The sequence below is a fragment of the Dermacentor silvarum genome, chromosome 5 (assembly GCF_013339745.2).
Source record: "Dermacentor silvarum isolate Dsil-2018 chromosome 5, BIME_Dsil_1.4, whole genome shotgun sequence".
Lineage (NCBI taxonomy): Eukaryota > Metazoa > Arthropoda > Arachnida > Ixodida > Ixodidae > Dermacentor > Dermacentor silvarum.
The window spans coordinates 22,546,149-22,572,473 of NC_051158.1; the positions used below are offsets into that span (position 1 = coordinate 22,546,149).

A 26,325-nucleotide genomic window follows, 5' to 3' on the forward strand; every position below is an offset into this window, starting at 1 on the left:
ACAACAAAACTGCGGCAGAGAATCATTACTGCGCCGCTGCATTTTGGAACCAGCAGCGTTGAGCTGAATCGGCAGAAGCAACAACAACAACAACAAAATCTGCGGCACGATTCTGGAACGCCAGTCCCACGTTTGGGTTTAGGCCTATCATATCAGCGGCCGCCTTCACTGCTAGCCACATAGCATTTTACTCGAATTAGCGTCACGCGGACACTGAACATTAACTAAAGGCTTCAGCGAGTAGAAACAATTTGTGTGAAACGCAACTTACTCCCAGGGAATAACGGTCGGCGCTTGCTCGAACGCTTGCACTGCGGCCATCAGGGACGCGAAGACGACGCTTTTCTGAAAGACCTAGCCTGAGAAAACATTAAACATCGCGAAAGAAAAATGAAACACCAAGAGCTGAATTGAACCCGACAACGAGACACCCCAAATTAAACACGATTTGAATCCTAGAAAAAGCACGAACGTTGACGCATTCGCAACAAGCACGGCAGATCGCCACAGATCGCGAGGCGATTCTCGACGCATGCGCAGTTCTTCCTTTCGCGCATTCGGGCTCGCGCATCCGCTACAAGAAATAAGTCCGCCACTTGGCGCTCTTTCGCACTAAAATAAAAACGCGATCGACACGAAACTCGCGGAGAGGAAATCAAATAGTTTTTCCATAGCTCGCACTATGAAGTTTCCGAAGTGATGTCGAGAACGAAGGCCGCGGACTGAAATTACTAGTTGCGGAGGAGCACGCGAAAACAACTGGCAGACGACGAAGGAACGAGGGGGGGCGCACGCAAGTCCAAGATGGCGTCCACTCAAGAGGAAGAGCAGAGCTTGCGCGAATGCGAGCTTTACGTGCAGAAGCACAACATCCAGAAGCTCCTGAAAGACTGCATCGTTCAACTATGCGTGAGCAGGCCGGAGAACCCGATATCTTTCCTGCGGGACTACTTCGCACGCCTGGAAAAGGTAACCGAAAGAAACGCTGCCGTTCCCCCCAAATCTCTCTCGGCTACTCGAAAGCGATGCGAAAGAAAAAAAATAACTGCGCGACGGATGATCCGAGGATCTCAGCCGATCGCCCGATTCTCGGTCTCGCAGGCGATCGCGGAATATCGGGAGACTTTCATCGGGAAACCAATCGGGGTCTCATTTTGACGTCGTTCTTGATTTCGCTCACGACGAAGTACGCGGCTACGCGAGGCTCTAGGCCTTTCAAACATACCCTTCTCGCCTTCGCTGTCCGTGCTTGTGCGAATCTCTCGCACGCTTCACGATCGACGGAGAGAAAAGGAAGAAAAAAAGAAAATGAGGCAAACAAGTCGGGGAGAGACGTCGAATATTGTCGCCGACGGCGATTTCCGTACCGACAGAGAGGAAAAGAGTTCGCCAGCCGTGTCGGTAGTGTTCATCGGAGCGGTGTGTTCTGTGTCGTCGCCGGCGAAGACATCGGCGCGCCGAGGAATTCGGGGTGCCGGGCCGAGGCGACGTATTATAAATAGTACGAGCAGAGTCGGTGCTCAAACCCCTCCCTCCCTGTTCTTTTCGACGCACGCTGCTTCGAGTGGTTGTTGCTGTTTTAAAAATGTTTTTTGCCGCAGCAGCCACTGCATGGGTGTCGTGCGGGCTGGCCGGCTGAAGACTGCTGCGAGTTGCCCGCGGTAGTAAAAATAGGACGAAAGTGAGCGAAGATTTTTCACGCTCAAAACACGAGGCAGTCCGATAGATCGTGCGGTGGAACTTTTACCGAAGTCACTGAAAACACGGACGCCTATAGTTTCTTTTTGTTTCTCGCTTAGACATATTTCTGGAAAACTGACATCCGTAAACGAGCTGTTACCGTCTGCATTCAAGAATTACATAGCTCGGAAATGATTGAATCGAACAACGAAAGTACGACTGTGTTCTTAGTTTCGCTTTGCAAGTTTCGCTTTGCGGAAGAGATGCGCAGAGCACGAATTTTCCATCAATTTCTTTAATCACCAGGGGTCTGAGGAGGCAGAGATAAAGAAATTTGTGACTGGGTTGCATTGAGCTTAGTGTACCACCAGCTACGCTCTATTACAATTCTGCTACGAACGCCTAGCATCCGGATTTGCTTAGTGTCGGAGAAGCGAAACTTGGCGGCTATGATGATAGTTTCGCTTTCACATTTTTGGTGTTATTTCCGGTGGCCGAAAATTGGAAGTCCGGCGCAAAAAATACGGCTTTAGGCACGGTGACAGCCCAATTATTCGGGAACTAATATCGCGATGAGTTGCAGAAGTTTGCATTTTGATACCAGACAAAACGCGCGATGTTAGATTCGATAAAATAAGTATTTGCGTCATCGTGGCTGTGTGTTCGTGTCTTTTTTTTTCTCATTTTATTGTTGTTTATATCTATTAAATACCCAGTTAATGCAGACGACATAATTGTCATCCGCATTTTTCATTTTTAAGTAAATAATTTCAGTTTCCTGTTTAGATTAACATTAAAGAACACCTCACACCTATTTAGGATTACAGAATAACCTACCAGTGAGATATTCAAAAGAAGGCCTGTAGATTTTTCTTTTATTTTGCGCATATATCTTGGGGTAATGCATCATGTCAGCCACTTGTCCGTGGCATATGGTCGAAGTATTTCAGTTATAATGCATTCACTGCTACTTAGGCGTTCCCTTTAAGAATGAACCATACCGAACATCATTTCAGCATACACTCGAAACTCGTATCATAAGCACATGCACAGTTATGTCATTAAGCATCTCCTGCCATCGAATTGTTACAGGCAACTCGAAACATGGTTACAGTGCTAAGAAAGACACAAGCGTGAAATGTAGAGGACAGGCACTGGATATCAACTGGCTTTAATGCACGAATGATTGCGTGCATGAAAGGCATATGCGTCAAAACTCGAGAGAACAGTAGAATCTCATTAAACAGAACCTCATGGGAACGAAGAGATGTTCAGGAGTGCAGCACCATATGTTATACACCTCGTTAACACTGTTGTTGGGAATGTTGAATGTTAATAAGTAAATGTAGCAGCTAGCTATTAAAGAAAGCCACAAGGTGTTTAGCGCTTATTTTGGAACCATTGCAGTCACCGACCGATAATTCGGACTCAACAGGGGACCGTCTGCGAGTGCAAATAGTGGAGGTCTAAAATAACAGATTTGCCAGAAGTGAATTAATTGTTCTTGAAGTAGCAGTAAAGTGAATAGAACAAAAGAAAGGTTGCTAAAATCCAAGCTTCACGCACATATGCTTGCATGCGGCCTGGTCAGTCTGTCTGTTCTTTGACCATCGCTGTGCTGTCAATATAGACCTAAGTACGGTTGATGCATGCACCAAATCTGCACTCCATGTCGACAGAGGTCATCTACGCTACCGATAGCTGAATAACAGTGGGCTTTTTCGCAACGGTCCTTTCCTGGTCCTTTTTTTGCTTGATTGCTGCTTTCATTGGCACAGGCAAAGAGGGTGGAAGCGTTGCTGTGTAATGCACAGAAGACAGGTGTTGAAAAAGCACACGTACACACCCTGGTCCTTGCTTGAAAAAAAAAAAAAATCTTTATAGCTTTATTCTGTAGTTATGCTTATGGGGACCAGTATTGGACATTTTTGTTCGGATTAAAAAAAGTGTTTTTACATTGTTCGAATACAACGCCAACCAATTGAGAGCCTGTTCTGTTTAGCCGGCAATGTTGTTTAAGCGATTTTCATTTACAGAGATGCTGGTGTACATCACATATCAATTATAAAAAATTTTGACATAAGTGTGCCTTTCAAGCACATAATCACTTGTGCTTTTGTAAAGCAAGTTGATTTCCAGTGCCCATTCTGCATATTCTGTTCTTGTATTCGTCACCTTTAGTGCTGTAACCATGTTTCAATGCCAATAACCAATTAGACCAACTTTGAAAAATAGTAAGTCTTAGAGGGATCTCCACTAGGCTGGCTGCGGTGAAGTCGTTTGACATAAATTTCCAATTCCAGAATCTGTGCCTAAGCCCCTGTGAAATCTTTTCTTTTGGGCATTGTCAAGCCTTCATGTGTCACACCCCTGCTTCAGATTGGAGAAAGTTGCGAAATGTGGGTGGATACTTTGGTGAAACTTTATATATCCGTGTGGTTTTGTGGCATGCCAGTTATTTTCTCAGCACCTTAATTAAGCTTGTAGAAACGACGGAACCCAGCCTTTAAGATGCAAACACCAGGAGAGAAGTAGATTGACACACACTGGGACTAGCAACACGTTTAGTGAAACAACCACACAGAAGTTCGCAGGGAAGCCAGAGCGTGCATGCATCGTTTCATTAAACTTGTTGCTAGTCCCAGCATGTGTCCGTCTACTTCTCTCCTGGTGTTTGCGTCTTAAAGGCCAAGTTCCATCGTTTCTACAAGTATGTACCAACAGGCCTAGCAACAGACCCTTCTACCTTAAGCTTATTGTTGCAGCATTGGCATAAAATTTAAATGTTGGAAAACATATTGACAAGCATTGTTTTGCTTGAAAAATGTGCATATTGTGTTGCACTGCCAAGCCGCCACCTTCAAGAAGTGCATTGAAGAATGTTTCCTGTCATAAAAGTCCCACCTGTCATGTAATACCCCTTATGTGGGGCATTTGAGGTATAAATAAGTAAATAAAATATTAGTACATTATCCAAAATTTAGGCAGGGAACAAATGAATGGTATAATGTATTTTCAAAGCAGAACAGCATCATTCCTTAGTACCTCAGCGATATAATTTTGTAAGTGATCTATGGTAAAGTTTAGACTTCCTGATTTCTCCAACACTATCTTCCATGTTTTGTAGCTTTGGCTGCATACTTATCTTTTTCAGAGCAGTGAAATTGCACTGTACGAATCACAACTGTTGTAGCGGAATGATTGCAGTGCCCTCCAGTTACTTTTGTAGGAAACTCTGTGGTTCCAGCTTGCTCACATTTAGTCACATTTTAGGTTTACCGCATATGTGGAAGCAAGTCAGAATATACAAGTTCCACTGACTTATGTAGAAGCTTGAACTTACTGGCAACGCAGTCATGAAGGAGCACCAACATGCCCGTTCAGCCACCCTCCCGACGGAAACTGTGTTCTAAGTGCAGTGAGCAGACAGAACGGCCAGATACAGAACTTGCGGGCTTTTGAGAACCATGTTGTGCAGTTCCTGTCGCACACATACACACACACATCCCTCGTGGTGCAAGGCCAATGATGCTGCCTTTTTCTCTCTAACCTGAGAGGTTAGGGACAAAAAGGGGGGGGGGGGGGCACCTTACTGCGATTCCGCCGCTGCAGCGTTGGCATCCCGATGCCGGTCCACGGTAGTAGTCGATCCCGGTGTGGTGGAGCCCATTTGTCAGGTCTCGTGGGCTCCCCCTCCTCCATCGTTCTCGAGTTGTTTCTCCTTGCCCTCTTTTTCCCTCTCTCCCGTCGCCAGACGCACGTTGCAGAGAAGGGGGTGTGTGTCGGGGACCTTCTCAAAAATACACGCAGGCGGGAACGTGTGCAGTGCTGGCTAGCTAGCTCGATGGCGAGGCAAACGAAGGGGACATATGACAAGAAGAGGAGGGGGAAGAGGTGGTTGGGGTTCAGTAGAGGGTAGCAGTGGCATTCGTGGGACGGTGCCAAAAGAGCGGGGAACCCTGGAACTTTCTTATTTGAGGTCGCCATGGCGGGGGTGGTGGCATCCCCCCCCCTCCCCCCCAACCGAGCTGAGCCGCCAGCCGCGTCCTCCATTTTTGCGTGGAACGGCTCATAACGCGTCTATTTGCGGGTCGGTGGCAGCTCACAGCGCGCCTTGTGGCCGAACTGTATTGGAGGCTTTTCGCAAATTGTGCTTGCAAACTGCAAGGCCCGTAGATTGGGGTCGTGGACAGTGAATGTGAGCAGCGGTGTGTTGTGTCTTCATATCATTGCCGTGTGCACTGCGTTAGGGCCGAGCCGGTGGACGTCCCCGACGTGCAAATTTCGCTGGATGTTAATAGAGGGAGTGCAACGCGCAGCTGTAGCTTTGCCTTGAGTTGTGTTTTCGAGGCCTCTTCTTGGCACTGTGCCCACTGTTTGAGCGTGTCACATCTGGACGAGCCCCTTCGACTAGTTGCTCGTCAAATTTCAGCTTGTGAGTATCCGGCAATTAGAGTTGTTGTGGTTGTGTTGTGCCGTGCGAGTGTCCCAGCCTCGCTGCGCCTCACTTGGAATACGTTGGCGTGAGATATCCACAGTCCAACCTCAGTAGGGTCTCGTGCACTGGTAAAGCGACTTCCCTGTCAAGGCGCCGCTCATCAGCGATTCCAAGATTGCTGTGTGTGTGCTGCACATTGCAGGTGCCTAATATTGCCGTGTGCCTTACATGGACAACACCAGCATGGGAGGTTTCAGAGTCTCAACCCTACTAGACAGCTGTGCCTTTGAGGAGGGCTCGTCTGTAAACTTTTTTTCAAGAAGCTTGCAAGTTGTATTGCACCACCTGAACAAAGAATTGGAATTAAGGAGAATTGAATCAAGAGTTAGAACCTTAAGGAGCATCGGATATGCGTCACGCTGTAGTACACACCGAGTCCGTACGCGTACAACAAAGGGAAGGGCGATCGGCCATGCGATAGCACACTGCATTGTGCGTGGCACAGTGCTGCAAGATCACCCTAAGCAGAACCATTTGTGTTTGGGTTCGAGGAAAGTTTATTCTGAACACTGTTATGCTACTTTTTGCTATTTAATTTATCAATATTAGAAATACTGCATTGTTTTCAAATTGAGAAACACGCAAAGCTTGTGTGTTGAAGTCTTCAAAACCGAAACCAATGTGTTTGCGGCACCCATGTCAGAAGGTCACATGCCATGTGATGTTGGCGCACGCTTGTCAGTTTTGGTTCGTACGCTCATATCTGTCATGGGCAGATATCTGTGCTGCCTGCGCAATTACTCTTGCAAGACATCTAGAACAGGTGCGTATGATGAGCCCTGTTTGGTTGGGCCTTTACGATTGGTGCAAGGTGCAGTTAGAAATTGGTGCAGTTAGATTGCGCAGTTAGAAATGCAGAAAAGACAAAAAGGGATGTGTGGCGAAGCAAGACTTGAATGAATTCTCAGCATACTTTGCATTGCTTCTTCTATGCGACTAAGCTCTTTTTTTTTTTAATTTGCTTGCCTGGTACAATCGCTTTTACACCAATGAACACCAATGAGTGGCGTGGTGAAGTTGCAGTGTGTGGCATCACTGCCAGGCAATGTGCGCCAAGTCTTCAGTCGGGCAGTGTTTCTGTAGATAAGTCACCAGCTGCAAAAATTGTATTGCTCTGTCAAGCTTCGCCTATCGTGCACTTGTCAGAAAGTTTCTTAGAAGTGCAAGAGTGTTGTAACATGCACAATGCTGTCAGGATTGAACAGTGGAAACAGCTCCAGTGCATCTTGTCATTGATGGCTTCTTTGTCAACTGAAGCCCCATGTAATGCTACAGGTGGTGTCAAAAATGCAGGTTCCAGCACATTCTGTCTTGTATCAGTGCTTTGGTAAGCTGATACCAATGGTTCTGTTGTTGGAGTTGCCTCTTCACAATACGCACTTATGACACTTTGAAGAGGAGCCCTGGAAGTGCATTTTCAATAAGGGGGGGGGGGAGCCTGGAGCCGCCGGAAATCATCGCTTGAGCACAAGGGGGGGGGGGGGGGGGGGCAATGTGGCTGCTGCAATTTCACCGTACTTGTTGCCAGTCATTTGTGCGATTCTTTGGCATGCATACAGCTAGAAGTTTTGAGACTTTGTTCCTTTTTTATTATTCCTTCGTTTACTCTCATTGTCACATGTGCACCTGCTTACCCCCAATCTTATGAATAGGTAGTATATACTTGAGTAAGGGCCGCACTCATGAAAGAGCCGCACCACCAACTGAGCGACCCCAACTTAGCGAAGCCCAACCCCAATGCTGTGAATTCACAGAAATATATAACACCACGGAACGGGCAGAGGGAGCCGACTGTATTTGTGCATCCTGCCGAACCAAGCCTGGGTGGCTGTGAAAGCGACGAGGACTAGACGGGGCATTGTGAATGTGGCATGCATGCTTGAACAAAAACGTACATTATCAAAATATTAGTGCTTGCGTGCTTGCTCTCCAGGTACAAAGGAATCACAGGACAGAAAAATGGGACTGAAATGGAGTGCACTTTGTCGAGATTGTGGAAACACTGTGGCCCTTACACGAGTGTATACGGTAGTTGCCAAGACTCGCTGAACGGCTGCACAGGAGTGTTTGGGTGCGCAGAAGGCGGCTACCTGGGGGCAGCGTACTCGCTAGACGTGTCTCTAAGCGTTGTTGCGTTGTTGGAACACAGGAGGCGGCCACAAGAGCCAAGCAGCAGCAGCTCTCGCCCATGGCGACGACACCTCCGTGCGAGGAGAAGGAGGATGAGCTGTCACCACTGCCCGTGCCGCCCCAGCGGAGCAGGCGCGGGGCGGTCAGTGCCGAGACCTACTCTGAGGAGGACGCCACATCTTACGTCAAAAAGGTACCCGGCGTGTCACCGTCACGACTGCTCTGGCTCGGACATTGCGGAACATATTAGCAGTGAAGTTGTTATTGCAGCTAGAACAGCCTGAAAATGTAAATGCGAAAAAGTGTTGGTGCAGAGTGCATTCGATGCTTCTAAGCGAGAAGAATACGGAGAACTGAGGGGCTTGATAAAGCAAAGGGAATGTTAAATGAAAGTGGACAAAAAGACAACTTTGCGCTGGTGGGAGCTGAACTTACCTCTTCCCCATTACAAACTTTAAAGTACATGATCTTTGTTGCTTGAAGCACTTTTATCAAATTATATATTTTCATCCTGTGCATGGCGCATCATAGCCTTAGTTGCTTTTGCGCCACAAAACTTTACATAACTAACTATCTTCCCCATTATACATGCCGTGCTTTGCCATTGCCAATTCAGATAAGCAAAATTGCTTGGCATGGAGTAAGGAACTTGTGATTTAACACTCTTCTTGAGTTGTATGTTTTGTGCCAAAACACTTTGAAGCAGACTGACGCTGACAATGGATTTCTCTGGTTTAGCCATAAATCTTCATCGGTTTAACTATTCCTCCTGTAAACTGAACATACTTAGCTATTAACTCTTTCAGCTTGTTGGAAAACAGTTCAGTATCCGGTTCACAATGTTTATAACGCCACGCGTACTTATCTTTTCCAGTGACCGTCTTTCACTGGCTAACAAATGCAAACAGTTATTGCTCAGTGCAAGATGTGCGTTTCTGTATCAGAAGTTTCAGAGCCAAAAATGTAAATGCCAAAAAGTGTTGGTGCAGAGTGCATTCGATGCTTCTAAGCGAGAAGAATATGGAGAACTGAGGGGCTTGATAAAGCAAAGGGGATGTTAAATGAAAGTGGACAAAAAGACAACTTTGCGCTGGTGGGAGCTGAACTTACCTCTTCCCCATTACAAACTTTAAAGTACATGATCTTTGTTGCTTGAAGCACTTTTATCAAATTATATATTTTCATCCTGTGCATGGCGCATCATAGCCTTAGTTGCTTTTGCGCCACAAAACTTTACATAACTATCTTCCCCATTATACATGCCGTGCTTTGCCATTGCCAATTCAGATAAGCAAAGTTGCTTGGCATGGAGTAAGGAACTTGTGATTTAACACTCTTCTTGAGTTGTATGTTTTGTGCCAAAACACTTTGAAGCAGACTGACGCTGACAATGGATTTCTCTGGTTTAGCCATAAATCTTCATCGGTTTAACTATTCCTCCTGTAAACTGAACATACTTAGCTATTAACTCTTTACAGCTTGTTGGAAAACAGTTCAGTATCCGGTTCACAATGTTTATAACGCCACGCGTACTTATCTTTTCCAGTGACCGTCTTTCACTGGCTAACAAATCATAACAGTTATTGCTCAGTGCAAGATGTGCGTTTCTGTATCAGAAGTTTCTCCAGTGCTACCGTTGGTTGTACCTGTAACCTGGTGTGCATTCTAGAACTTGCACAAGCATTAGCGATTACACTGGAAGGTTCATTGAGCCATGTATAGATAGCTGACGGGTCTGTTCCGCAGATAAAATTTCCACGATTGACGCATGTCTTCGTCACTATTGTTCAGCGTGAGTGTAACTTGTTTTTTTCGGGGCACAGGTACGCCCAATAAAGAGAGTGTTGTGACTCACTGTTGTGCCATGCTGTGATTCTTCACCATCGTGGTGTGACAATAATACTTTGTTCTAGGTTGACATTGTTAGCGATATGCAGTCCCTCACCAGCGCACTATTCACAGTGACTGTTGATGTTGTGTTACACGCTGTAGATGGTGCCCAAGGACTATAAGACTATGGCGGCACTTTCGAAGGCCATTGAGAAGAATGTCCTGTTCTCACACTTGGACGACAATGAGCGGAGGTGAGTCGCACGCCGTGCAGATTGGTGTGGCTTTGCACTTAACAGTAGCCTAAAGCATTCCAACTAACAGGGGTACTTCAAATATTCGCAACTTACAGTGTTATGAGCAACTTAACGCTTTGAAGGTCCACAAAGAAAGCCTGTGGGACTTTGGTTTTACAGACACTAAGCCTATTTGTTTAGACTGCTCAGTTAAGTATTGGTTCTGTTAGAAAAACGTAACAGGAAGCTTATTTCCTGGCATAACTTGCAGCAGTATTGTGCAGGACTCTGGAGGGCACAGCTTCAGCTGATGAGCTCGCGGCAGGAAACATTGCTAAGCAGTGCCTCTTTTACTTCCCGACGTTTGTGATTTTAAACATCAGCCCACATGACCCAAAATGAGTTGCAAGTCTATTTGAGAATGAGAAATATTAGTCAAGTGCACATCTTCTACTTGCTAGGTATTTCTTAATAGCGGTCTGTAAATTTTCAACACTGAATGTTTATCTTCTCACAAAAGTTAACAATCTTGAAACTGTAAGAGCACAAGGCTGCAGCATACGCGTCTGCAGCAGGTTGTGTTGCGCAATTGCAGGCTCCGTGTTGAGGTCACACATTATGAGAACCATTTCAGTTTTCACTTTTGGCCTGAAAGGAATTACGCTGGTGATAATGTTTAAAGAACTTTGGCGGGCAGGTGTGAAGAATGGCACACTCTTAAAGGAAGCATCAAGTGGTAATAAAGCTTATATAGGCCTCACTGCAATGTTTCATAATTACTGGAAAGACGTGGCAGGCGCTACTCATTAGGTAGACATCTATGCATTAAACAATTGGCAGCCCTTCGTGTCATGTATCGGCTGTGGTCGATGCAGATGACTAACTTGAGTGGACCATTACATTATGTTGTTTTGACCAGCATTTTTATTCTGCGTGAATGAGTTCTCGAGAAAGCTTTCTTGTGCAATTGTTTCACCAACCTCTTGCTTGCAGCGACATCTTCGACGCCATGTTCCCCGTGGTTCATAAAGCGGGCGAGGTGATCATCCAGCAGGGAGACGAGGGAGACAACTTTTACGTCATCGACCAAGGGGAAGTGGATGTGAGTGTGGCGCATTTCGCAATGCTCGCACTGATTGTTGAGTTTCTTTTACGGCTTGAACCTTCGTTTAAAGGCCAACTACAATGAAATATCACTTTGGCTAAATTGCTAATGAATGAGCAGTCTCTACCGCTGAAGGAGACTTGACAAAGCTGTAGGGCTGGTAACTGTCTTAAGTTTTGACTAGTAGCCTTTAAATAGCACCTTTGCAGATGACGCATGCACCTGGTGGTTAAAAGATAGTCAACTTCCGATTTTTTTGACTCTCTAGGGACTGCGAAATGGTTTGAAAGATCGGGCAGTCCAAAGTAGCAAATGCATGCCTTTTACTGACCTCAAGGGCTCAAATTGCCACAGCCACGTCTGAAATAGCTCTGAAGGCCTGCCAGTACCCTTATTGGGCATCTCCCTCATACTGTGACCGAAGATGGCGGGTGTGCACGTGTATGATTAAATAACACGTGTTCCGTACAGTCAACTATAGCCCCTACTGTCAACCACCAATTATTGGATGCCCGATTTTTCAAACGTGCCCGATAAGTCGGACTCCTTGGTGGCGCCGTCACGTAGCCCATAGAGCCACTGTATAAGGACGTCTGAAATTTCAGATGCTGAAATCCTTCGCTGTCCAATTTTCCAGATTTTTCGCCGTGACCGCGGATACGAAACGGAAATAATTATTTGCTTAGTGAACATCTTTTCCGAGCCTATAGTGGCACGTCAGCTAGCATTTCAAAGGTAACATTTTGAACGGGGGCTGCTTTTTATCTACGCTGTCTGAAACTAGGCTTCTTACGTGGCCTAAAAGTTCAATGCAGTTCGTCTTTAAAGGTGGACACCAAAGTGTTGAACTTAAAAAATGCTGAAGAAAAAACATTAAGCTGTATTAGTAAATTATGCTTTTGCAATAGCAAAGTGGCCTCTCTTAGTGAGGGGAGCCCTGGTAACTCAGAAATGATGCAAAAATGAGACTGGCCATTCCACCTTGCTCTGATGTCACGGATTTTGACAGCACCTACTCATGTCCAGCAAATATTTTATCTGTGAAGAAGTGTTGCATTGCATTCTAAAAGGAACCAAAGTACTTTGCCTAGCATGTTTCAAGAACTTTTCTCACATCAAAACAACTGAAATACGAGGAAATACTTTGTACGTTGAAATTCATTATGTATTTTCTTTGCTAGTATTCAGCCCCTTATCACCAAATATTTTCAAATTCATTTTCTTTGATAGTATATTCAACCGCTTACCACCAGATATACTCTAGAAGTATTAATTGGTCTTGCATTGCTGAAGAGGCACTTGCCTTCCGTCTTCCCTTCCAGTGTGTCTTGGCTTTTGTTGCTTTTGTTGCACTAATTTCCCTCTTCGGCTTTACCGCCAAATGAGTGAAAATAGAGTTTTCCATATATTGCTTATCCAATATGGCCAGTCTGATTGAGTATTGTCACTTTAATGTGCACTTCTTTGTAAGAAATCATACAAGTACAGTGGAAGTTTTGGTTCTGCAATGCACCTTGATGCTTTGTTTTTGTCTGCGATATTTCTTTGAAAATTTCCCTACTCCTCTGGCAACTGTAGTGCCGTCTCGCGTCTCCAAGGTTCCTTGCCACCTTGCTAATTACAGGCTTTAGTACTTCATCAGACACCCATTAAACTAGCTGCAGGTCTACTCACTATCTACACAGTTTCCCCACGATATGTCTACTCTGCATCCTGTAAAGATTGTTAGCACATTCATAAGCATAACCTCTGGCGTGACACCTGAAGTGGGATTTGACTGCTGGTTACCTTCGCTAGAGTAGACTGGATGGACAAATGATAGTGTTGTAAAGTCCAGATGAGCTCTGAACAGCCATCACCGTGAAATCGGACTTTCACTCACCCTGGTTAATGCATTCTCTCTCCCTAGGTATACGTCAATGGACAGCATGTCACCACAATTGCGGAAAATGGCAGCTTTGGAGAGCTGGCCCTCATTTACGGAACACCTCGGGCAGCCACAGTCAAGGTACGTCACATGTCGCGTTCATCGCTTTAGCTTGCCCACACACTTATTATCCTTCATGGAACATTGGGTTAGTGAAGATGCAGGCATGAGCAGCTGGCGCCACCTTGTGGAGCAAGGTTTAACGAGAGAGAGTACAGTGGTTATTGCAGTAATCTACGATATCCTGCTGTCTTAAATTCTTTTTCTTAACGTTTTTCCTTCAACGAAAACGTTCCACGTTTCAAGCACATCGCAACTGTCAATAGGTGTCGCTACCAGCAATGTTCCAGTGGCCCAGTATTCCGTAAAGAGTAATAGGTTTACAGACAAGCTACTGCGCTCTGTCACTACTTGTGGTTTGCATAACACATAAGAACTGCACTTTATGCTAACTTCAAGGAGAGTGAGAGGGCATTCATATGATTGATTGAAGAGAGTGTGCAGGCATTTTAAAGGGCCCCTAAACCACCTCAGATATTTTTTGAACATTTCAAGTAAACACGTGCATCGAGTTCAGAATGCCGTCAAGATCAATGATACCAAACGCACCAGCGCCACGCCACGCGCAGCGGGCGTGCCACAAAATCAAAAAACAATGCCGTGCTCCTCTCCGGGCCTTTCCGGTATCCCCAGCGGTCATCATGACGTCACCAGGATGCATCTGGTGATGTCAATGGGGGCGAGGATGTAGATTGGTCGAACAAGAACCTAATACTTTCGATTAGTCTGCTAGCAGGTACGCGCGCTCCGTGCTCTTCCTCGCCGTGTTGCTCACTTGTGAATCGGTAATTACAGCCCGCAACGCAAGTGCCAAATCGCTCACGTTCCAGCACAGTCGTGCTTAGCAGTCTGAGTAGCTGTGCGAACAGATTGCGACAGTGTTTGCCTTTCTAGACGTGCATGCAACACAGGGTCCATAGCGGCGCGCTTCGCATAAGCACGGGCCGGCACGACAGCAACAGCGGGTAGCCAAGAAGCGCAAAGTCGCGACTAAGGTCCGTCCATGTTACCAGCACGGTAACTCGCCGCACGCCATTTGCCATTCGCGGGCCGCCGTTCGACGGCGGTTTTGCTCGTGAACGGCGAGATTTCCTTGTTGTGGAGAGAATGAGACCGGGACCCATTTGTACGGCCGCCTCACCGCCGCTGATCGCTCAACAGCACCAATATCGTCGTTAGGCCTCCTCCGGTTCACTTCAAAGCCAAAGCGGACGGCGCTTTGGAATGAATTACCGACGCTCACAAGCCGCAATATTTTCTTACCGTTTTTGTCGCTCTTCACAATAATTGGACACAAAGAAGAAAATTCGCTTATATTAGTGGCGCTGTCAGCTGCAATGAGAGCACAGCCGAGCCGGTCGTACGCCGTCAGTAGCCCTGCACTGCAGCTGAGCTCGACAAGTATCGGAGCTCTCGTTAGCATTTAACGTTTGACAGTGGATATCGTTTTTCATAAGATGTACAATTTACGCATCACTTTATCGAGCAGAAATTATTTTGCTTGGAACAGAAGCTGCAGCCGATGTCTGCGTCGCCGGTGGCGGAGGCGCGCAGCTTCGCAGTCGTCGATTGGCCCGTCAGTCGTGCGGTGGGCGGTGCGCCGGCCGAACTGCCGTCTACTTTGGGCACCTCTCGCACGGCAGACGTTCTACAGCACTGGAGGCCGGGTCGCTGTCGGTATGTTTGCCGCAAGCGTGGACGTGGACAGTGGACAGTGTTTTGAAAAGCGCGTTGGCGATGACGTATGTCACGTGACATTTGGAGGAGCACTCGGCGAGGAGGAGAGACCAGCCGACGAATAGAGTGTAGCAAAGGAAGGAGCGAAACGAGCGAGGGCCGTGTTTCGACCATCAAATGCGTGTAACTCCTCTATTACGGTACCATTTCGAAAAATTCTTTTGGCTACATGTTCGTTGTAGACTCGTGCACAGCTGCAACACCACAACTAATTTTCTACCTTTGGGTGGCGTAGGGGCCCTTTAACAGCCTTGGCACATTGCAGGCACCCGAACTATCTACTGGGGCTGTAGATTTCATCAGTTAGGAGCATTAGAGGAAGGAGCAAATGTGCATGCATAAAAGAACTTGTCACTATTTAAAGTAACATACATGTGGCACCCTGTTAATAATTATCTGCACATCTCGCTTCCTTTGGAGCTACTTGGTGTCTTAAACTTTGCCCTACAAAATTGAATGTAGTTGTGAAAACAAATTTCAATGCCATAGTTGAAATGATTTCTATTAGAAACCACGCACGAAGTGTCTGGTTTTATACTGTTTTCCAACTCGGTGGCTGTGATTTGCTGACAAATTACCTGTTTTATTCTGGACTCTGTTGTCGTGCCCTTGTTGCAGGCCAAGACAGACGTGAAGCTCTGGGCCATTGACCGAGACACGTACAGAAGAATTTTGATGGTGAGTTAATGGGCAAAACAGTGCTTTTTCTCAGTAGTTTCGTGCATCCTGATCTCGGGTCACATTGGCTTACACCTCTAATTTGCGTTCCAGGGAAGCACCATTCGCAAACGCAAGATGTACGAAGCATTTCTTAGCAAAGTCTCCATTCTGGGTGAGTGTGAGTTGGTCTTTTCCTAAAGAAATACTTTTAACATGCTTCCGTACAAGTATTTCAAGTTTCAGGTAGTTAATGTTCTGTTGACAATGATCATGTTGTGTTTCCTACTAAAGTTACATGGCTTGTGATAAACATAAAAGTAGGCCAGCCATGGCCTTCTTTGCGTTTGCCTACTCTTTCATGTGGTCTCCTTTTTTTGATAGTTAAATTAGATCATTTTGATATCCCACTACAGAATTTTTTTTCTTTAAAAAAATGGGAAAAAAAATGAATGAGCTGTTTCACTCTGTGAAGGTGGATGACCTGCGAAGCAGTTTAGCGCACGACACAGAGGTGACTCAGAATTTTGAACGGAGTTACGAACATATTTGTTGTCCTGATCGGAGGTCATCGTGACGATAGTACCGCACACACATTCGCATATCACCTATGGTATTCAATCTGTCCATTACGTGAGACAATGAATGGTGCATACCCCCTTAAGCAAGGGCTCATACCCCCATAAACGCGGCCTCCCTATTACGACGACAAAGGAGAAGTGAAATTCTACGCTGGAATGATGAGCGCCAGCGAGCCAGCTGTGGAAGAAGACGACGACGCTCGAGCCATTGCTGATGATGATTGTTTTTCCGCGCGTGCGCCATGGTCTAGCCATAGACAGCTTCACTGTAACAAGCGGTAGGCTATTTAATGTGTCTAGTAGCACTTCCATCGCACATATGAGGTGGGATGGCTCAGCTTCGCCTCTGGAAACAATTAAGGTGTTGACATAGTGTGCGACAGTATCTGCATCAAAATATTAACTCTTTGTGGTGTTTTGTACGACAGAGAGCCTCGACAAGTGGGAGCGACTCACAGTGGCTGACGCGCTCGAGCCTGTCACATTCAACGATGGCGACATCATTGTGGAACAAGGCATGCCCGGCGACGACTTCTTCATTATTGAAGAGGTGAGCAGCTTTGTGGTACATGCTGTGCACGGTGCACTGCACGTGTGCGTGCGACCTCGTCAACATCATGGCTCTGACCTGTGCCCTTTGACACCATCATTTTGAAATGAGCTCGACTTGGCTGTTCTCAACTTTTTCTCCATTCTCTTTGCAGGGTTCAGCATCAGTGTTGCAGAGACGATCTGAGAACGAGCCACAGGAAGAGGTTGGCAGGCTTGGCCCCTCTGATTACTTTGGTACGCTGCCCCTGATCCTTGTTCTGTTTGTGTTGAGAACTCCGATGTGGACAACGTGTATTTTTCTGTGAAGAAAAACATGCCTTTTCTTTTTTCTTCATTATTTCTGTGTGATAGGTGCTGGTTTTTAATTGCGATAACTTCAGGCACAATGCTGCTTCCTTCTGTGGTGTCAGGCTATGCTTTTCCCCCTATCTTTTCAGCATTCAAGCAGAGCAAGCATCAGTAGACCATGTTAGCGGAGCAGCTAGGTAGAGCTTGTTCCTCACGCAGAGGTTGATGTATTCTTCCAAATTGAACTCGGCACGGTTGTTCGGTGGCGAAGATGCTCCGCTGCCGAGTACTTGGGTTGTAGGTTCGATTCCCAGTTGAAGCAGCCATGTTGCAATGGGGGCGGAATGCAAAAACGCCTGTCTGTCGTGCTTTGGGACGCACGTTGAAGAACCTGAAGTGGTCAAAATATAACTTGTACTAGATCTCTCGTAACCCACTGTACATTTTTCGGGGGACATTGAGCCTCCCAGTTTTGACTTCCAAACTTTTGACAGACCTCTGTTCAAAACTCAACTCCATAAATGGGAGGCCAGTGCCACTTCTCGACGAACAATAAGCACTCGGTCAACCTTGTTGCTTCCACGCATCTTCGATGGTTTTCTCTCATGTGCAGTGCAGCTCATCTGACGTCGAGAACACCCGAGCCAGGTTGTGGTTTTGTCTAAAGGAGAGCGTTGGTGCTGTTGCTTGTTCTTAGCACAAAAAATAATTTTAACAGAAAAAAAAAGGGAGGGACAGGAAAGAAGTTTCTGCCCTGTCCCCTGTCTTTCTTCCACGAAATTCTAACATTTTTTTCCCACCCTAGAAACTATGTGGTCCTGTGACTGTCATAAGGAACCTCATAGCTTACTGTCTTAGCTCTCACTAAATATCGTTCCAAGCAGTGCAGTTTTCTCTCGCAGTAACCGTGTGATGGACTCGCGGCTTGACCTACAGTGTACTAGCAGATGGCCCCTGTTAATAATTGCCTGGCACATTTTGTTTGCGATTTGTAATTGCCAATTATGCAAGCAGTACCAAGAAGGAAGTAATGTTATGCATGTATCCTCATGCAACCCCTTGTACATTGTAATGGACATTGTTCTCAGTCCTTTCAGCGATTACTGAAATATTCATCCCAGATGTGAAGCCTGTATGGAAGTGGCTCAAGCATATTTTTGTTGTCCGCCTTGGAAAAGCACCTGCAAAGTGCTTTTCCAGCATCGCTAGGTTTACTTGAAAGTCCTAGAAATGGCAACCTACCACACGATGGTTCATCTTCATCGCTGTGTTTAATCAAACAAAGGCTGTTCTGTGAAGCCATTAATAGGAACTTCACAACGGTTGTCAGATTTAGGGAAGCATTTGCAAAGTCTTGGGCAGATTTCGGGGCAAGACAGGCCTCCTCGGATTTTCGAAGGGCATGAGAACTCGTTTGTGCAGCTTTGCTGTCTTTCATATTGAGTTGCTCGGTGTGGCATACACCTGCTATAATATGTTTTATATATTTTTTTTTATGACACGAAAAGAGGAGACGGTTACTTTGGTCAGATACATGGATATCTAACCATGTTAATTAAACAAAAAATGTGTTTTTCAAGTTCGTAGCGTCTACGTTGATAGTATGAACTGACTTGATAAGCAATTATGACCCTCATCTGTCTTTGGGTCCGCGGAGGATGTAAGCGCTCCTCTTGACATGTTCCTTAGCCCCACTGGTCACTGCCCGCATGCAGGTGAGATCGCGCTGCTGCTGGACCGGCCGCGGGCGGCCACAGTGGTGTCGCGTGGGCCTCTCAAGTGTGTCAAGCTCGACCGGTCTCGCTTTGAGCGCGTGCTGGGACCCTGCGCCGAGATCCTCAAGCGCAACATGACCCACTACAACAGCCTCATATCCCTCTCGGTGTAGGGGGGCAATGATCGGTGAGTAGTCGTAACTCTGAGCTTTGAGAAAAGCCTACGGAGGAACCTTACCACGGAAACCACTACAATGTTGTCGGCAGTGCGGCCACGAATATACAGTATAGACCACTTATAACGTAACCGCTTACAGTGCAGGACCGGATATAGTACGGTCTTTTCAGACTCCCGTTAATTTTCCCATAGCACTCCATGTATACGCGTATCGCTTATAGTGCAGTTGCGGGAAACAAAATACCTGTTATAGTACGGCTGCCTGGGAGTACGGAAGTCAGTGGAGACGGCGAATGCTCCCCTCAAACGGGTGCCCCAAGGAGTGCTCGAGGAAGAAAGAGAGACGAAGTTGAGAAGGGCACGTGGTGCGAATCGAACAGCCAGTGAGGCTGAAACCAGAATCTTGAGTGCGAGTCATGAAATATCACGGCGCGCATAGCGAGCGAGGGCCACGAAAACTGCCAGCGCCGGCCAACGCTTGCTTCACGATAACGGCAGTAAACAAAACTTCTGGGAGCAGGCGGCGCCGGCACAGCACGGCGAAAGGCGCATGCGGAGACCGTGGAATGTCAGGGAGGAGGGTGTCAGGGTAGCGGATTTCGCCTCGGCAACTCCGCCGCTTTGGCTCCCCTCCCCCGTAGCTCCCTCACTTTCGACTGTCACCCTGCGCGCCCGCCGCCGTGCAGGCGCCGCCGCTCCAGCCGGCCCAGCGCCAGCTCCCCGAAGTTTCGTTTTCTGCCGTTATCTGGAAGCGTGCGTTTGCCGGCGTGGGCAGTTTTGTTGGCCGGCCTGGGACAGCGCCGCTGCTTCCCTCCGCTACAGTGGCTACCTCTGCGCCGTCCGTAGCCGCAGCGTGCAAGGTCAACACGTGACTAGAAAGTAGAGGAAGCATAAAGGAGAAAGAAGGGTTCACAGCCATTTTCGACGCGTGGCTACGGTAACGTGGCCAAGACGTCGGCACGTACACGCGTGTTCTGGCGCAACGCAGAATCGGCGACCTTGCCATTTGAGAGAGGGTGAAATTTCTGCCGCATTTTTTTTTCTTTGTTGTTTTTTTTTTTTCTTTTTTGTTGTTGTTTTGTTCGCGCGACATTGAGGGGTCTCTCCTAAGCTGGTGCTCCTAAGCCGGCATTGCTCCGGCACCACATGGCACCACATGGTGGTGCCGGAGCAATGCCGTTTGGAGACGGCGCCGCCGCGTGATTTGGTTCGAATTAACGAGATTCGACTGTAAATTGAATGCAAACATTCTAGCCGCATTCCTCGGCTGTCGCATACGCATGGCGGCTCGGTGCACATGTTTTGCATATGTGCGGGCCTTGAAAATTGTTGCTTTGGTTATAGTGCGGTACCGCTTATAGTGCGGATATTCGCGACTCCGGGGACTTGCGTTATAAGCGGTCTACACTGTAGTAAGGGTAGACTTATTGAGGCCGCAGAACTAAGGGACTGTGCTGTCACGGTCATGACGGGGATTTAATTCTGCATGCTGTTGTTGCAGCAAAGCCAAGGGGAAAAGTGTGCAAATACTTGTATAATTGATGTGTTGGGGTGTTTATTCTGATGTTTCTGCTTGGCTCTTGTGGGAGTACTGATTTTTTACTTTTCAATTCATTGCAATTAAACGAAGGTCCAAGCCCTGCAGTTCTTAGAAACAAATACTGGAAAGCACCAAAGCATCCCGAATAATATACATTCGACTTCCATCAATCTGACCCTGACGGGACCTTAATTATCCGGCGAGTCAGAATAAAATGAGATGCAGAAAAAAAACTAGAATACACACCGCTGATTCATTTGGCAGTACTTGCGCGATTCTAACATGCCCCCAAATCAGACGCGCACCCACTCTGTATGTGTCCCGAGTAGAAAACTAACATAGAAATGACATCAAAGCTGTAAAGGGGCCACTATTGGGTCTCACTATAGGAGTCTGGCACATGTTGGCTGGTCAAGTTCGAATTATCCGGTGAAGGCTAATTTTATGATCAAAATAACGAAAGTTTGGGCCCATAGAAATGTATGGGTACTAGCCGGGATCGAATTAACTAAAGTCGAGTTGAATGTATATAATACTTGTTATACGAGCCAGTTTCGGTTCCCAGGAGGATGAGTGTGTCGTGATGTCATGATGCGCTGGTTCGCTGCGTTAACTGTGATGGCTGCGAGTGCTGCCAGAAGAAATGCGCACAGCACTTTTGTTTAATTTTTTTTTATGAGTAACACCATTATAACTAGTCTTATTGCTTCAGAACGTTGGCAGAAAACTTGTTACTCTGTCCCAAGGCATCACAGTTATGTCGATGGCGCCAGGTCCAGCATTTCAAGACATCTTCTAGATCAAATTAAATCTGATAAGTGTGTCTCAGTCTTCGTACTAAGTGTGGTCCTTTCAGCTGAGAGAACCATTTTTAAACACATATTTAAAGTTTCTACAACTTTAAATATGTGTGTCAGTCCTTCTTCAAGACATTTGGCACTGCATTGCATCAACTATAAGTGCAAAAGCGCAGGTCAGATACACAAAACGGGACACCATAGTGTTACGTTACTTCCTTTTATAACACTGTCAAATACAGTTTGAGATAGACAATTCCACTTCATTGCAGTATATATTGACACGTGTACTTGTTTAATTTTCTCGGGTGACCGCGTGTCACGGGCTAACAAATGTAATCGCTTAGCGCAGGACGCGCCTGCATGTATTGGAAGTTTCTCGAGTGTTACTGATGGTTCTGTCCACTGTTTGTTGTCACAGAACCTTGTGTAATCTGATTGCATGTATGTGCGACGCGAATTGTGTAGTACTTTCTGGAAAACACGCGGGCACCGGCGATTACTCGGGAACCTTCGATGACTCATGTATAAAAGCCGACGGGCTTGGCCCACTGATCAGATTTCGACGATCGCCGACTGTGTTCGCCACTATCGTTGTGCTTCGAATGTCACTTGCTTTTGTGGGCACAAGTTCGCCCAATGAAAAGTTCGTTTCGTCATTCACATTTTTGCGACTGTCACTACTACTACTACGTCACTACTACGTGACAGTATGAAAACAAATGGAGAGTAGCCAAGTGAACTTTCAATGTTGAAGTTAGTCAAACTGCTTTGGTGGAAGATAATGAACTCTGCAAGTTGGCACTGATTCGCGTTTGAAGAGTAGTGTGAGCCAGTATGGTCATTCTGCGTCTTTCTTTACTTCTGTGCTGGTCTTTGCGCTACCCTTCAAACATCAAACTGCTTAGCTAATTTTAAGTGTAACACTCTCTTTGTGATGCACGGATTATAGTCATTGTAGAGTGCAGTTATGCGGTTATGCCTGATGTTTTATGCTGGAATTGTAAAGTTTTGAATGGTAAATGATTTTTGTATAGCGCAAGTACATGAGAAGAATACTAGGAAAGACAGAGCGCTTTGTACTTTTCTCATGTACTTGTGCTCTTCAAAATTTACCATGGTATACCAACAGGGCCAGATTGCTACGGTTGCGACAGTTATGCGGTAATGCCGATGTCTTGAGTGCTGCAAAAGCGAAGAATTTCACAGTACTAAAAGTTGAGGCCATGCCATAAGTCATCTCTTTTTATTTTTTCTCTCTTTCCTGTTTCTTTACAGATATCTGGCGGCTGTTTCACAAGGAAAAAAAAAAGAAAAAGGTAGCAAGTGGCATCGCAGAAGAACAGAAGTTGCCAACCTGTTTTCTCACTTTTGCAAATGGCTTAAAAGCACCAGAAACCATGCTGCGCCCCCAAACTCCTTCTCGTCGTCTGCAAACTTTAGTGCCGCCTGATCCTTCGTTCTTTATCTGCCCTGCCTCCGAACCAGAACTTTCCCCACTTGTGTCTTCGTGCGACTAGCTGATGTCGTAAGGGCTTGAGAGACACTGGGAACGACTTGCTTCTCAAATTGTTTTATTTCTTTTCCTGCATGCTTCTACGCATTCTATTGGCTACACGGTAAGCCAGGACGTGGTATGAGCCACAAGTCATCTTCAGCGCAGTGTGTGCCAAGAGCAGCAACTTTTAGTTCATATCCTGCTGTCAGTATTTTGCCTTGAACTTAGAACATGGGCTTCATTGTTTTGCTAGGATTACAACAAAAATTATGAAAAAGGGCTCGTATCGGCTTGGATATTAGCTTCTCTGCAACGTGTGTAAATGCACAAGTCGCTGCTGTGTGTGTATAAAATTGTCAGACTCCGATAGCTACACTATGTCAACAGACTGTGCTGTACGACAAAATTATTGTTACTGCATGGCTAAATATTTCGCGGGCGTGAACTTCCTCCCACTCTCCCTTGCATTGTCCTTCTCCATTGTTCTCTCCCAAACCTTGTATGGCCACATGAAAGAGGAGCTCAGAAAAGAAGGTTCAGAAAGAGAAATTAGTGGAAAAGAGAGCAGTCGAGTACCGTCTCGCCAGTTGCAGCGTTTCTTTTAATTCGCACACTCACCTGCGACTTGCGCTATTTCCTCAAGTGATTTTGTTGCTGTTGTTTTACTTGTACATAGAACTAGCTGTTGTATATGTTTTTGAGGCACAAAGAGATGCATGCGGCTTCCACGGCCTTTGGGAAGTTTGTCATCTACGGAAAGAATGGAATCTTTTTTTTGTTTTGCTCCTCTAAAAGAGCAGGTTGACTACCCCACTTTTTATTAGCTTTGCATGTGCTTGTTTTGTGCCCCCCTTTATTTCACTCGTGTGCATGTGTGTGTGTGCGTGCAAGTGTTGGAGAAGACAACCAGTTCTCCAGAGCTTCTTTTACCTGCATTGCAAGCTGCAGCCAGCCTTCTTTCTGTGCATTTTTCTGTCATTCTCGGCAGTGGCCAGTTGTGTTATAGATTTCCACTTAGTGACTCTAGTCATGGTTGTCCCTTCTCGTGTAGTGTCGTGTCGGCGTGCGTCGTCACTTGCACACAGAGCAAGAAATACGTAGGAGGAGAACCATCCATTTGGCACCGGTGTGAATGGGCAAATGAACTCCTAAAGATTTTACTCCTTTTGTGGTGCAAGTTTGTTTATCAAGGGTGTACTCAATGGGTTAACACCTGAAAGGGTTAAAATTCACACACATAACTGGTGAAGCAGCATTTTAAAGGAGAAAAACACAAGAAAAGGTGTCGAAGGAGAAGCATCGATGAAAGCGATCTGGTGAAACAAGTGTGGGTTCGCAATGACTTGCCCGATTGCCATGATGATGGAGTCAGTTGTCCGATTTTCAGTCACTAGCTCACCTCAGTGCTGACCCAGCCCATTTGTGACATTATATGGCCATGCTTCTGAATGGATCTCTCCTCCTAAATTATTCTTGCCTGGCGGTTGCTATTAAAGGGAGTAGCTTTTTCATGCCCCGTTATGAAGGACCCATCGTGGAAGTCCTTTGTGGCAGTGATCTGTGGGAGTTGTCTCAGTATCAGACTCGACCGGCACCTTCGGTCTGGCTCTGCTAGGCAGCTCATATTTGCCCCCGCCGGTGACACCGCAACTTTGTGCCTAGTTGCTTTTGCTGAAGGCTCAATCGACCAGCCATAGTCTGTTTCAGCGCACCAAAATGTTTTTGTGTGCAGATAGCTGTGTCTAGTTTAGTCGCACACCGTACGAAGGAACTGATTTAGTTAGCTGTCTCGACTTTCATTTTCCTTTTGTACCTCTGATAATGGTCACCTCGATGCAGTAAACGCTTCGAAAGCAATCTTATCCTCCAGATGCAGTGTTTTGTTGTTTTTTTAGTGCACATGGCATTGTATCAAGGATGTTAGCTTTCGTAGCACATGCAATTTGTACTCCCAGAAAAATGCACACCACCTCCGTGCCATGGAGGTAGCCAATGTCCTTTCGGGCAGTGCTGCATGTGTGCCCCGTGTTCTTAGCCGGGCGCATGACGTCCTGGGTATTTCAGGGTAGCAGGGCCATACAGTGCGTCGCTGTGCATTGTCGCAAAGGCATACCCTTTGTCGCCCTCAAATTAAATGCTAGTAGTAGTGCTGGGGGGGCTGCTGCCACTGTCAGCGTTGTCAAGAATAGCCCGCAGTTTCCATCATCTCCATTGAGGTGAGGTGTCTTTGGTACTTAAAAGATACGGCCGTGGCATAGCATTTTGTCACAGAGTAACTGTGATGCAGTTAGGGCTGTCAACGAGGGGCACGCTTGGCATGACATGCCAATAGAAAAATGTGTTCTTCGCATTTGCGTTCTGGACAGAATGAAGAATCTGACAATTTCAGCATTTGAGGGCGACACCAGTAAAGTCTTCAACATCTGGCAAGTGGCTCCCTTCTTTTTTTTTCTGAATGACGCACACCGCGGTCTCTCTCTCTCTCGCCAATGCGTTTCCAGTAACACCGCATTTCTAACAAGCCAACGGCGGGTCCTTTTGAGACAAGATTTGTACTGTCCACGTGCAAGCGTCCGTGATGGGAAAGGATATCGGAGTTGCTTGGACGCGTCTTGCAGCTGGTGACATGCGTGGCTGGCTCTGAATTTTGTGGAACCGTATTGCACCTGCGGCCCGGTAGCATGTAAAGGGCCTCATCAGAAATTGTTACAGCTGCTGTCGTATTTGCAGCCGCAGCTAATGTCGTCACCTCGGAGCAGTGACAGCATCGGCCTCTTGCCTCTCCACTTGTCAACAATTAAGGTGCTCCTTCAAGAGCTGTGAACAATCTTTTGAAGGAGCATCTTACTTGTCGACATCTTCCTCTTTTCCATGTGGCTCGAAATTAAGAATTTTTTTTTTTTTTTGTTAGGACGGCTGGCAGACTTGTCACGGCGGAGTACCAAGAGCCATGCATTCCACTGGCTGCAACACGAGTACATGCTTTCGATTGGGGTTTCTTGCAGATGCCCCAAGACCTATCCTGTCAGGAACGGCATTGTGTTTTTATGGTTGAAATGTGCGCTTACTCCCGTTTCACTTGTCTTTTTTTAAAATATGTATGTATACATTCTTGCGTGCCGTTTCGTGTTTGAAAACGTAGGCTTGGCTTTTTGCTTTATCCTGTTGCAATCCTTCCTCTTCCTCCCGCAACCCGACCTGTTTGTTGCAAAGCCCCTGAACAGCGTTTTTTTTTTGGACAAATGTTCGGAGACATGCAGAACATTTTGTTGTTAGAGTAAAGAAACAAAAGTGGTATCAATAAAAAAAATTGTTT

General features: G+C 46.3%; 2 protein-coding genes across 12 annotated transcripts in view; one reads left to right on the plus strand and one right to left on the minus strand.

The window, feature by feature from the left end:
• The window catches only part of LOC119453062 (leukocyte receptor cluster member 8 homolog), a 26,733-nt gene extending 21,245 nt beyond the window's left edge, over positions 1-5,488 (minus strand). For 3 of the 7 annotated variants that reach the window (XM_049667497.1, XM_049667496.1, XM_037715054.2), the window contains exon 1: positions 272-532. In XM_049667497.1, the coding sequence (XP_049523454.1) occupies positions 272-321 (50 nt within the window). In that variant the 5' untranslated portion in view covers positions 322-532. Of the gene's footprint in view, positions 1-271; positions 533-5,273 lie in introns of those variants that run through there. The other 4 variants (XM_037715052.2, XM_037715050.2, XM_037715051.2 and 1 more) reach the window with 4 other exon arrangements.
• Positions 1-26,325, plus strand: part of LOC119453063 (cAMP-dependent protein kinase regulatory subunit) — a 27,286-nt gene extending 961 nt beyond the window's left edge. For 2 of the 5 annotated variants that reach the window (XM_037715056.2, XM_037715058.2), the window contains exons 2-11: positions 8,328-8,501; positions 10,301-10,392; positions 11,368-11,476; positions 13,389-13,487; positions 15,822-15,881; positions 15,975-16,035; positions 16,870-16,991; positions 17,146-17,227; positions 18,997-19,183; positions 22,790-26,325. In XM_037715056.2, coding sequence (XP_037570984.1) covers positions 8,328-8,501; positions 10,301-10,392; positions 11,368-11,476; positions 13,389-13,487; positions 15,822-15,881; positions 15,975-16,035; positions 16,870-16,991; positions 17,146-17,227; positions 18,997-19,169 — 972 coding nt within the window. In that variant the 3' untranslated portion in view covers positions 19,170-19,183; positions 22,790-26,325. Of the gene's footprint in view, positions 1-613; positions 970-5,814; positions 6,116-6,223; positions 6,247-8,327; positions 8,502-10,300; positions 10,393-11,367; positions 11,477-13,388; positions 13,488-15,821; positions 15,882-15,974; positions 16,036-16,869; positions 16,992-17,145; positions 17,228-18,996; positions 19,184-22,789 lie in introns of those variants that run through there. The other 3 variants (XM_037715055.2, XM_037715057.2, XM_049667528.1) reach the window with 3 other exon arrangements.